Source organism: Artemia sp. Qi Xiang Cuo, chromosome 16 (genome assembly GCF_049724085.1).
Source record: "Artemia sp. Qi Xiang Cuo chromosome 16, ASM4972408v1, whole genome shotgun sequence".
NCBI classification, from domain to species: Eukaryota; Metazoa; Arthropoda; class Branchiopoda; order Anostraca; family Artemiidae; genus Artemia; species Artemia sp. Qi Xiang Cuo.
In genome coordinates this window covers 4,145,170-4,157,417 of record NC_142809.1, presented here as the reverse complement: position 1 = coordinate 4,157,417, position 12,248 = coordinate 4,145,170, and the positions used below count along the sequence as shown (strand labels likewise).

Sequence of the window (12,248 nt, the reverse complement as noted above, 5' to 3'; positions counted from 1 at the left end):
GATTTTTTTTTATTTTTTTAAGTTTTTTGAAATGGTTTCGTATTTGATTTTTATTTACAGAGTGTTCATGGCGTCGTTGAAAGTTTAAAAGTAATCACGAGAAAGAATTCCGAACGCGTAGCTCGGTTTGCTTTTGAACTGGCCAAAAAAGAGGGAAGAAGGAAAGTTACAACCGTTCACAAAGCTAATATTATGTGAGTATTCATTCCTCGTTTTAGGAAGACGAGATAAGATATTGGCACAAAGCCAATATTATTTGAGTATTCATTCCTCGTTTTAGGGAGACAAGATGAGATATTGGCAAAAAACGCCAATATTATGTAAGTACTCATTCCAAAAATATGTAATATTGGCACAAAGCAACGTTATTTTAGTGCCCTTTCCTCTTTTTCGAGAGACAGGATATTTCTTTTAAAAAAAATGACCATCACAAGCCTCGAAGGGCTGAATTCGTATTTTGGGGTAAAAAACGAAAACGGGACAAAAACATCCAAATTTAAGTTTAAAAACAACATTACAAAAAACTGGCTAAAGAATGCAAAATTAAATTGACAGAATGAATAAATCATTCACAGATCACTATTTAAAACCGTCATTTTATCAAGTTTACGTGAAGGAAAAACAGGAAGGTGAAATTGAATTCACGCCATAATTTCTTAATTCAATTAAAATGGCTGATTTACCAATATATGTAATTTAGATATTTCAGAGGGTATCTGCAATGGAACATGCCTAGTTGCTACTGAATTGTATAATAACGTAATTAGAGCAACGATATAGTTATTGAAGAAAAACTGCAAAAGAAGTCTTTTTTTTATTTGTGATGTTACGCAAAATTATACAAGACGATGAAAGAATCCGAACAGCTAAAGCTAAAGGCATGGAAAAAATGTTTATGGTAATGATGAATGAAAATGATGCACAACGAGATCTACGATTAAAATAAGGTGGGAGGAAGGGGGAATTGAATTTATGCCAGAATTTTTAAGTTCAAATGGATTATTTGCCACTGCATGACATAAAACTAAAGAATAACACGGTAATTTAGCCTTTTTCGTAATTCAAGAATCACATATATACAAACCTGGCGCGTGCCGAGGGCCAGCGACTACATGAAGCTCGGCCTCCTGGTATAGTGGTAGTATTTATACAAATATATATATATTTATATATATTGTATGTATATATATACATATATATATATTTATATATATTGTATGTATATATATACATATATATATATATATTTATATATATTGTATGTATATATATATACATATATATATATATACTATATATATATATATATATATATATATATATATATATATATATATATATATATATATATATATATGTATGTATTGGCACACATCCATCATTATATTTTACGCCTCGTTCCCAGAACAATAGAATGAAGTAAAACTCGTTGACAATTATATAAAAAGATTTAAAGTTTCATTAAAAACGTAAAAAGGAAGGAAAACCAGCGAACACGTGTTAAACATAAGCAACAAATGTACAAACATAAAAAAAGGAAAACAAGCTGGCTACTTTGTTAATTTTTTCGTTAATCATAGGCGGCGCAATAGCGCTGCCTAAGTAAAGAACGATGTTGGCACAATGTACTATTATTTTTTTTTTTGTTTCCATACCCGGGCACAGTTGTCGTAGAAACTTCGAAAAGGGTTCATTCGATTGGAAATTGGAGTGGCTAGCGCCCTTTTTAATAGTCGAAAGTGATTGGAGCCCAACTTGCCCCCCCCCCCCACGCCCATCATTTCCCTAAACACATCCAATCAAAATTTTGAGATAGCCATTTTGTTCAGCGTAGTTGATTTCCAGATAGAAAATATGTTTTTGAGGAAGACACTCCCCCACAACGCTCGGGCCAAGGGTTTTAAGTTATGCCCTGAGGGCATATTAGAACGATGTTGACACAGTGTATTATTTATTATTTTTGTCCTTATTGGAAGGCAACTAACACCCCTTTCACGCCCACCATTTCCCGAAACACATGAAATCAAAATTTTGAGATAGCCATTTTGTTCGGCGTAGTTCATTTCCAGATAGAAAATATGTTTTTGAGGAGGAAACTCCCCCACAGCCTTCAGGGCAAGGGTTGTAATTTATGCCCTGGGGCATATACGGTTTTTTATAAAAGGCGTTGTTGTAGAAACTTCAAAAAAGGCTCATTCGATTGGAAATTCAAAGGGCTAGTGCCGTTTTTAATAGTCGAAAGTGATTGGAGAGCAACTAGTCCCCCCCACGCCCATTATTCTCCCAAACACATCCAATCAAAATATTAAGATAGCTATTTTGTTCAGCGTAGTTGATTCCCAGATAGAAAATATGTTTTGAGCAGGAGACTCCCCCACAACCCTCGGGGCAAGGGTTTTAAGTTATGCCCTGAGGGCATATAAGAACGATGTTGGCACAATGTATCATTTATTATTTTTTCCTTTAGAGCAGGGCATTTCGTATCGAAGAATTTGTCGTAGAAACTTCGAAAAGGGCTCATTCAATTCGAAATTGGAGTTGCTTGTGCCCTATATTATTAGTCGAAAGGGATTGGAAGGCAACAAACAGCCCTTCCACGCCGACCATTTCCCGAACACATCCAATCAAAATTTTGAGAATGCCATTTTGTTTAGCAGAGTTGATTTACAGATAGAAATTATGTTTTTGAGGAAGACACTCCCCCACAGCCTTCAGGGCAAAGGTTGAAAGTTATGCCCTTGGGGCATATAAGGTTTTTTAGAAGGCGTTGTCGTAGAAACTTCAAAATCGGCTCATTCGATTGGAAATTCAAAGGGCTAGTGCTCTTTTTTATAGTAGACAGTTATTGGTGTGCATATAGCCCCCCCCACGCCCATCCTTCACCAACCTAAAAAGCATCAAAAGTGTGAGATAGCCATTTTGTTCAGCGTAGCTGATTTCCAGAGATATACTACGGTTTTTGGGAGGTCACTCACCCATAACCCTCGGGGCCAGGGCTTTAAGTTGTGCCCTGGGGGCATATAAGAATGATGTTTGCACAATGTATTATTTATTTTATTTTTTTCCTTAAAAAAACCTTCAAAAAAGGCTCATTCGATTGGAAATTCAAAGGGCTAGTGCCCTTTTGATAGTCGAAAGTGATTGGAGGGCAACTAACCCGCCTCTCAGGCCTCCTTTTCCCCAAACACATCCAATCAAAAATTTTGAGATAGCCATTTTATTCAACGTAGTTTTAAGTTCTGTAAATTAGGTCTTTGATGACGACAACCCCGTCACAGCCCTCAGTTGAAGCCAAGTTTCGCGTTCAAGAGAAATCTGACTTGTTTACCCGTGAAAAGATCTAATGTCGCTTATGTTTATACGTTCTCTGGAGCACTCGTACCTCGGTCTGGGTTTTCATAATGGGTGAGATAGGGAAAGATCATACTGCCTATAATTTATATAGTGTGGTTTTTCATATATAGAGTTAAAGCAGTTAATGAGTCACAATGTAGGAACGGGCCGAGAAGCAGCCAGTTCTGTGCCGTATATATTTTATAACGGTTGTATTTCACGTCTTAGTTTCCCACCTTGGCGTTTACTACAGTTTGGGAGGGATTTCTGCTATACTAAAGGGCATCTAAAAAAGAACGCCGGACTTGAAAAGCCGGCTTTACTTTGGTCCACCAATCATACCGTTTGAATCCTTGTACGATTGATTCAAATAAGATGCACCTGCCTATCTTATTGCTAATAAGCTGTTGGTGGGGGTGGAGGTTTTTAGAGGGTCTACTATGGTTATATAAGCATTCAGAATACAAGGCCTTGTATGATTGCAGTTCAACCAGGGTGTTTCAGAAGAAGCCATGTGTCGAGGTTGGAGCTAGAAGCAAATGTGACTTTTTCTTATGAGGGTAAACTAAGTCACGATTTTAATCTATTGGAACTCAAATTCATCGAGTTCGACGAAGTTGATGTGGAAATATGTGAGCGAGTGAGGGTTGATTCCATTTGCAGAACGAGGCCTTTTAGGGCTAGCTTCGGGGGTCTTATCCTTGATATTGTGTCTCGCGTATTAACTCAACATCCACTAAAGAGACTGGTTTGTTTTGTTGGTTTCTTTCAAATAAATAAATTCAATTTATAGTATATTCAAATTTGGCTCTCTTTTTTTAGACACCCTATACTTATTGCACTGCTATACATTAGGGTGGTCCTTATGTATATATCAAAAAAATATTTTTTGTTTTTCCTGCCTCCCACCATCCTAAACTATTCTTCTATGATAGAAAAAAAATAAGTGTCATATATTTTTAGGATAACTTCATGTTTGGGGTATGCTCAAGGCACCCGAATTTTGATTATACTCAAATGTTATAGAAACTGGGTGTATGTAAAGAAAATCATTGGTTCAGGGCATATATTTATTAGTTAATTGTGTATTTATTGTGAATTCTAACACAAAACAGGTGTTATGTGCTATATAAAGAGATAACTAAAGGAATTCAGGGTAATATATTAATAATCAATTAGGTGTCTGTGCATTTTCTTGCAAATCTAGCAGATATATTCGTGTAAAACTACAGAAGTTTATGTCACTATTTAAAATTAACTTCAACATTTACTTACTGAATCAATCAATGGTTTATTATTACATTTGATTAAATATTCTTGCAGCAGACATCTTTAGTATTGTTTATTTTTTATTTTCTTAGAGAAAGATTTATTACAAATACATAGGATACCAAGCGGATAAGACAATATCAGGTGAATTACTGAATATATCAATTTACATTTAATGCTTGTTTTTATAACTGAAATTTTTTCATTAGTCAGATATAATAAATTAATATTTGAAATTGACTTGTTATTAATTTGCTATTAGAACAATACTGTTTTTGATTCAATGTTGTCTGCTATGTAATTTTCTGACAGATTGGACAATTGTTAAAGTACACATTAAATGTTTTGTTTTACAGTCGGTCATGGCGATTTCCACATCCATATGCAGTAAACAGGAAGTATACCTGCTTGGTTCAGCTTTGGAAGATCTATATGGTTCAAAATTGCCATCGATTGGTGATGTTCTCAGGCTCTACGCCACAAAGCTGAAAGTTGCCAAGACTAAACATGAGGCAGCAGTATCAGTAATTAAGGATATTCAAATGTTCTGGGAGAAAGTCAGAATACCAATGCACTGGAGTCATCAGGCAGTTGCCTAACTTGAAGTTTTAGTGCAGAGATGGGAAGGGTTGAAGAAAAACAAAGCAAGACGGACTCAGAAAGCCCCTGAGGACGAATTCAAGGAAGGTTTCAATGATCTCTTTGACATAGCTCACCAGGAAGCGTTACAGCTCATCAAAAGTGAGGAAGACAAGCAATTCTTGTTGGCCCAGCGGGAAAAAGGAAGGTGAGGGGTTATGGCAGGGGTTGACATGTCACTTACAAAAAAGGAGAAAGTACAGGAAAATAAACAAAAAAGCCAGTTTCACTTGAAGACGAAACAGCAACTTGACATAGCAAATCTGGATCGAACTGTGTTGTTGGAGCCTTCTGATTCGTCTTCTAGTAATGATGATGCAGACATGGAAGTATTACAAAGAATCGGCAGTGAAGCCACCGAACAACCATGTACACCAAAATGAAAACGTGTAATAACTAACATTTTAACTCCTGCACTCCTGTCATCCCTACACCGCAAAAAGACAAGTGACAGGCAAGCTTTTCAGATAATTGCCCAAATAATTCAAGCGACAGGTCACAACGTTCCGGATTTCAGTATCAACAGATCATCTATAAGACGTTACCGTCAGAAGCATCGTATCATACTTTCATTTCAGTTGAACTCTGATTTCAATCCCCAGTAGCCAATGGTTCTTCACTGGGATGGAAAGCTTATGGAAGACCTCACTGGAGATGAAAAAGTTGACCGACTGCCGATTATTGTTTGTGGATCTGGAACAGAACAACTGCTTCGTATCCTAAAGCTGGCTTCAGGTACTGGTAGAGCCATGGCAGATGCAATGATGGACACAGTGTCTGACTGGGGCACTGTAGACAGTATCAAGGCTCTCAGCTTTGATACAACATCAAGCAATACTGGCCAAATGAATGGTACCTGTACTCTGTTTGAACAGCATCTTGGTAGAAGTGTTCTGCATCTTCCATACAGACACCACATCCATGAATTAATGCTGGAAGAGGCATTCAGCATCACAATGGGACCTTCAAGTGGCCCAGACATGCAGATGTTCAAACAGTTCAAAGCCTTTAGGCCAAACAGAGTATATGCTGATTACAAGCCTGGTGTTGAGGTTCCAGTCATTGCTGCAGCTCTGGTTGATGCCCTGGATGATATGAAGACCTTTCTGACTGATCAGCTGGGTATTTGTCACCAACGTGAAGACTACCGGGAGCTCCTCGAGCTTTCCCTGCTGTTCATTGGTGGCCGTCCGGCTCGTGGTGTGATGTTCAGGAAACCAGGAGCCCTTCATCGTGCTTGTTTCATGGCACGACTGATTTATGCATTGAAAATATACATGTTCAGAGATTCTGGCTTCAAGCTGACAGATTGTGAAATCACTGGTCTGGGCAACTTCTGTGCTTTTGGTGTAGGAAGTTATGTTAAATCGTGGTTCCTTTCTCCTTTGCCAGCAGCAGCACCAGCCAATGATTTAATGCTTCTGAAGAGTCTCCTCACTTGTGGATCGCCAGCAGCAACTGGTGCACTGAAGAAACTGTGTGGGCAGCTGTGGTATCTTAGCGAAGAACTGATAGGATTGGCATTTTTTGACAGGGGTGTTGATGCAACTGAAAAAAGAGAAATGGTCAAAGCACTCTGCCATGAAGGAACGGAGGGCCCACCGAAGCGCATCACTGTGGAAAAAACTACAGTCACCAACAAGAATCTACAGGACTTTGTTACACACAATACAAGGAACTTCTTCAATATCCTTTCCATTCCAGATAGTTTCTTGTCTACAGATCCTGAGACCTGGGTGAATAATGAATCCTATGTGAAGGCTGAAGCAATCGTCAGAGAACTACGAGTAGTGAATGACACAGTCGAACGTGGAGTTGCCCTTATGCAGGACTACAATTTGCTGCTAACAAAAAATTAATACCGGGTGCAATTTGTTCAGCAATTGGTTATAAAGAGCATCACAAACGTTTTCTTGATTCTAACAAGTCAACAATCCTTCAAGAGCAAGCCACAACTTCTGACAGCACGGGTTCAGAATGATTTTGTAGTGTGTAATTTTTATCAATTACCCAAACATGCGTTTGATATTTGCTATGCCAGGGACGTATTTTAATCAGTCCTGATGATTCCTTTAACAAAAAAATGATTTGATGAGTTGAGTATTGATTATATCTAATATGTCCTCATTAAATTTTGTTTGCTGAATGAATTTCCTAAGTGCATCCGAAATTACGTTAAACATTGTCCAAGCAGAAGTATGGCGATTGTATGCTAAACTTCACTTGAATTGAGCATACCCTAAATATTGACCAATTTGGAAAAATTTTTGCCCATGTTGTTAACTTTTGATGTAGACAAAAATGGCAGGGTGGGAGGTTTATAATTCTGAAATGAAAAAATAAGGACCACCCTAATATACATACTATTTATGCCCTGTACTAACTGTGTTAAAACGGGAGATACTTGAGAAATCGAATAGCTATCTCGATACTCGAGTAGGTACGGTAGATATCGAGTTTCCTATGCTCTTTCGTCCTAGTGGGGCAACCGTCTAGGGCCAAACGAAAAGCAGGTCGCCCCCGAATAAGGATGTCGTCATTGAACGTTTAACCGAAAGGGGAATTCCTTGGGAGTTTATAAAGAGGGGGGAGGGGGGTTGAATAGTTTTGGGATGGAGGGCGAGCGTGCGTAGCTGTGTTGGTCTCTGGTGGCACACTGAGTTAGTAATAGCAGTAGTTTAGTCTTCTTTGGACATTTGATATTGTTGAAGAATATTAATTGAATTTGCATGGGTTCGATGTGTTAAAGTATCTTCGCCGCCTTCTTACTTCATCGATGAGATATGGTTGACTTTGCTCCTCAGACTGAGTGTGCTGTAATTCAGATAGTTAGTAGAGAACCTTATTTTGGTTGATTTGAATATATAACATGAAAAATTAAAGGAATCATTTGACAGAATAAATAGATAATTAAATATAGACTAATTAGTTATGCCTACAAATTAATTTATTAATTAAAAAATTGCATACTGATGAATTAAAGGTAATAGAAACTAAATTTAAGGTAACACAAATTAATTAAGAAATTAAGGGTAGAAACTAGAAAAAGACCTTAAATTAAAGGTAACACAAATTAATTAACTTAAATTAACAATTTAAGGGTAGAAACTAGAAAAAAAACCCGCTCTATTCTATTGTTTATTTTCCTTTTTGAGCATGGCAAACCATAGAAAGGGAATAAGTCCAGAACTCTAAATATATCAGAAGTAACAGAAGCTGTTCCCGTTAAGAATTTACAAAAACCCAAAATTAATGAATGTATCTCAAGTTCTTGAAACTTGAAATTGGAGAACTCGTATAAAAGTCAGATGGTTTTCAGGAAAGTGTCAGATGGTTTGTTTTTGGAAGTGTGCCGAGAAGTGGCCAAAGAATATCCTGAAATTAAACACGAAGACATGATTATAGATAACACTTGCATGCAATTGGTATCGAGACCTCAACAGTTTGACGTGATGATTATGACAAATTTGTATGGTGCCATCGTTGCCAATTTAACGTGTGGACTTGTTGGTGGTCCTGGCCTACTTTCAGGAATTAACTATGGTACAAAGGTAGTCATTACTAATTATTTCGATCTTTACAAATAGATTTGAAGACCGTGCTAACTTTTCAATGAAGAAATCAAAATAAACTTAGCCTGGCTGCTTCGACCTTCATCCCACTCCAATTAGAATAAAAAAAAAAAAAATTGTGGAGTCATAAACAGATCTTACGTAGCTTTTTGTGCAAAAGTATTCCAATTGTTTTCTTTGACCTCTCGACAGATCCTTTCCCCCCATTTAAGGGTTAAGGGGAGGTAACTGATATATAAAAATATACCCTGTTTAGAATTTAGTAGATTAGCTAACATTTAAAAATATATCTTGTATAGAATTTTCGTATATTACAAATCTACAAGGAATAGAAGTGAATTTTTCTTCTTTTTTTGATTTTTTGGGGATTGGGGGCAGGCAAGAAATTATTCCACTTCCCCATTTTTTAGTAAAGATATACAATTTTTTAAACCTGAGATTCCAATGCTTCCGTCCTCTCTCAGTTTGCTCCACTGTATATAAATAATATTACAGTAAGATCACAGCTTAGTGATTATTGGATACTACATCCTCGGCGCGTACAAACAGCTCCTCCCATTTAATCTGCCATCAATGGTCCAGTGTATATTACCCGGGATCACGTATTTTGGCAGAAACTTTCTCAAAATCCCTTTGAAACCAACTTGAGACTTCGAAACCTATTTTTAATTCCTAAAAACATCTAATAATAACATTGCACTACTAATTACCGATTTTCATATATGTATTGGAATAAATTAATTTAAAATTAGATTCTTTAAAAGTTAGTGTTACAAACGTGAAGCCAAGTTTCACGTTCAAGAGAAATCGGACTTGTCTACCCGTGAAAACTTTAATGCCGCTTATGTTTCTACGTGTTTAAATGTTCTCTGGAGCACTTGCATCTCGGTCCGGCTTTGTATAATGGTTGAGATAGGGAATGATCATACCGTATTATATTTATTTACAGAGGTTTGCTCTGTTTATTTGAGATTTTTTCTAAATGTATTAATAAAATTATTCCTAAGAAAATTTATCCTAAAATATATTAATGTACCCCCCACTCACCACTGCTATTCTGGTGTCTCGCCCTCACCTGGAAAATTTTCTGCGGGCGCCCTTGTTATTGGCACCCGTGAGCTAAGCAACAGCAAAAAGTATCGAACAAAAGAGAAGAAATTGAAGTGGGCCTCCGGAAAGGGACAATCAACAGCATCTACTTTAGCCGAGTAGAATCATGAAGGAAATAAAAATAATAATAATTAATTTGTTTTATTTATTTTATCTACTGGTAATCTGTTTTTTTTTTGTTTTTTTTTTATGTGGCAAGCTTAAACAACTTCGCATTACTTTTGTCTGAGCCTGTAAAAATATTCATAACAAATAGTTTGGCTTTCATCTTATAATCCCTGATTTTTTTTTTTTTTTTTTTTTTTTTTTTTTTTTTTTTTTTTTTTTTTTTTTTTGTCAGATAGTAACTGCCCTGTTGTGCATATTAATGTCATCAGACGAGAGAAGACAGTCAACCGTTCTCGCCATAATATTACTGTAAAACAACGAAAAACAGTCTTAATTTTGTCCCCAAATAACGTTAGTGATGACTGGAAAAAAGTTCCACACCATTAAACTTTGAGCTAAACTTTCTGGTTAAATTTTGATAGTCTATACTAAACTTGGGATTATAATTTAAAGCATCATTTTTATCCAATCCTTTCGATAAACCATTTTGCCTTTCTAAATATCCATTGACTCTGGCATTTCTTTGCCCATGGGATTTTGATTCCTTCCTTACAGTAACTGCTTTTGTTTTCCCCATATCATAAAAAATGAATATCCATTGCTGATGGACCTAAAAACCATTTTTCTTCTAGACATCCGTTTATGCTTGAGGGTGCGTTCTGAAATCTTGTGCAACTAAACCTGATCTGAACTTGGGAGATTCATCCTTCGAAATCCTCCTTAATTTTTGGGCATTTAGGATCGATGTCCTACTCCTTGATTTGTTTATTTTATTCGATTTCCCTGTCATTATTCTTTAGTCTATCTTCTGTTTTCAGTGTCAGTAAAATAAAAGCGGGTGGGATCCCCGCCACCCGCCACCTGAAATGTTTCAGGTACATATCATTCGTTCGTTATCGCTTGATGTCTCTTCGTAAAATTAAAGATACTAAATCTGATCTAAACTCAGGAGATTGACCATCATTGACGTTTTCTGCAATTTCTTACTATCGCCGTTTCATCTTGATATTTTTTTATTATATTCCTAGGACTACTTTGAAAAAATAACGGCAAAATCGAAATTTGAGTGGAAGTTTTTGGTGGCCACCTATATATCGAAATCAAATTAGCATGCTACCACTAAAATTGTGTAATGCCCAAAATTCGAGCGCAGTCGAATTTTGGAATATTGTAAGAGTAGCTGTAAGGTGAAAAACAGGGATTACTTTCCTATAATTATGTGGTAAATAGTGGGTTTCAATTTCATTGGTTCATATGTGTTATGTATATTCGTTAGCCAACCACATTATACCATATTTATGGAGGTAACAATTATTCATGCCTTTTTAAAACCTACTTTTTGAAAACTTTAAAAAAGCCGATTAAAAATTTTAAATTCCGTTGCTTAAAGCTTCTGCAAAGTGCCATCTGTTAATTTTCTTTAATGATGAATAAAGGTAGCACAATTAAAGGGAAAATATTTGGATCGAAACGGTTTTTTTGCAAAAAAAACCGTATTGTGATAATATTAGCCTGCAAGACGATTATAAAATGCATTCCACTTGATTATTTTTATTATGTGAAAATTTAGCCTAGTAAAAAGAGCGAAAAGTTTGTTAATGACAAGATTCTTTTCTCTCTGGTAGCTAGCTGTTGATAATTTATTTAAGAATACATTCTTCTTCTTTTTTTCCTTTGTTTCTTTTAAACCAAGCTGTGTTTTGTTTTTAAAACTCCTTCTGAGGTTAGTGTTAATTATTATTATTTTTCTTTGATTTGCTTGGTTATCCCTCTTCCATGGATTCCATATCTATAGCATTTGGAGGGGATGTGTATGTGTTTCTGGGGGAAGTTTTTTGCTAATAATTGATAAGAAAAATAATAAAAAAAAGTAGCAGAAGAACATTTACTTTTACAAACCACCATTTGCTGAAATTATTATACTTATAAGCTGCTATTTGTAAACAAGCTACGGACTGATAAGGGAGCAGTGGCGGAGACAAATTTAAATTTGTAGGGAGTTAAAACAGCTTATGATCCAATGAAAGGAAGAGGTGTCTATAAAACCATTATTCAATTAAAACTACTTATTTATGGGATGCATGGATTTCCATATCTTACGCCACTGCAAGAAAGAGTTCCAGGTGCGACGAAAAATTGAAATATTTAATAAAATTATATATTTCGTTCTAGATTAAAGCCAATTAACAGCTGGAGCGACCGAAAACTAATTCCGTT

At 36.1% G+C, this 12,248-nt stretch overlaps 1 protein-coding gene across 1 annotated transcript in view; it reads left to right on the top strand.

The window, feature by feature from the left end:
• The window catches only part of LOC148942490 (isocitrate dehydrogenase [NAD] subunit gamma, mitochondrial-like), a 60,473-nt gene that overhangs the window by 24,333 nt on the left and 23,892 nt on the right, over positions 1 to 12,248 (top strand). Inside the window, exons 5-6 of the mRNA XM_089102700.1 lie at positions 61 to 194; positions 8,561 to 8,792. Of these exons, the coding sequence (XP_088958826.1) occupies positions 61 to 194; positions 8,561 to 8,792 (366 nt within the window). The remainder of the gene's footprint in view (positions 1 to 60; positions 195 to 8,560; positions 8,793 to 12,248) is intronic.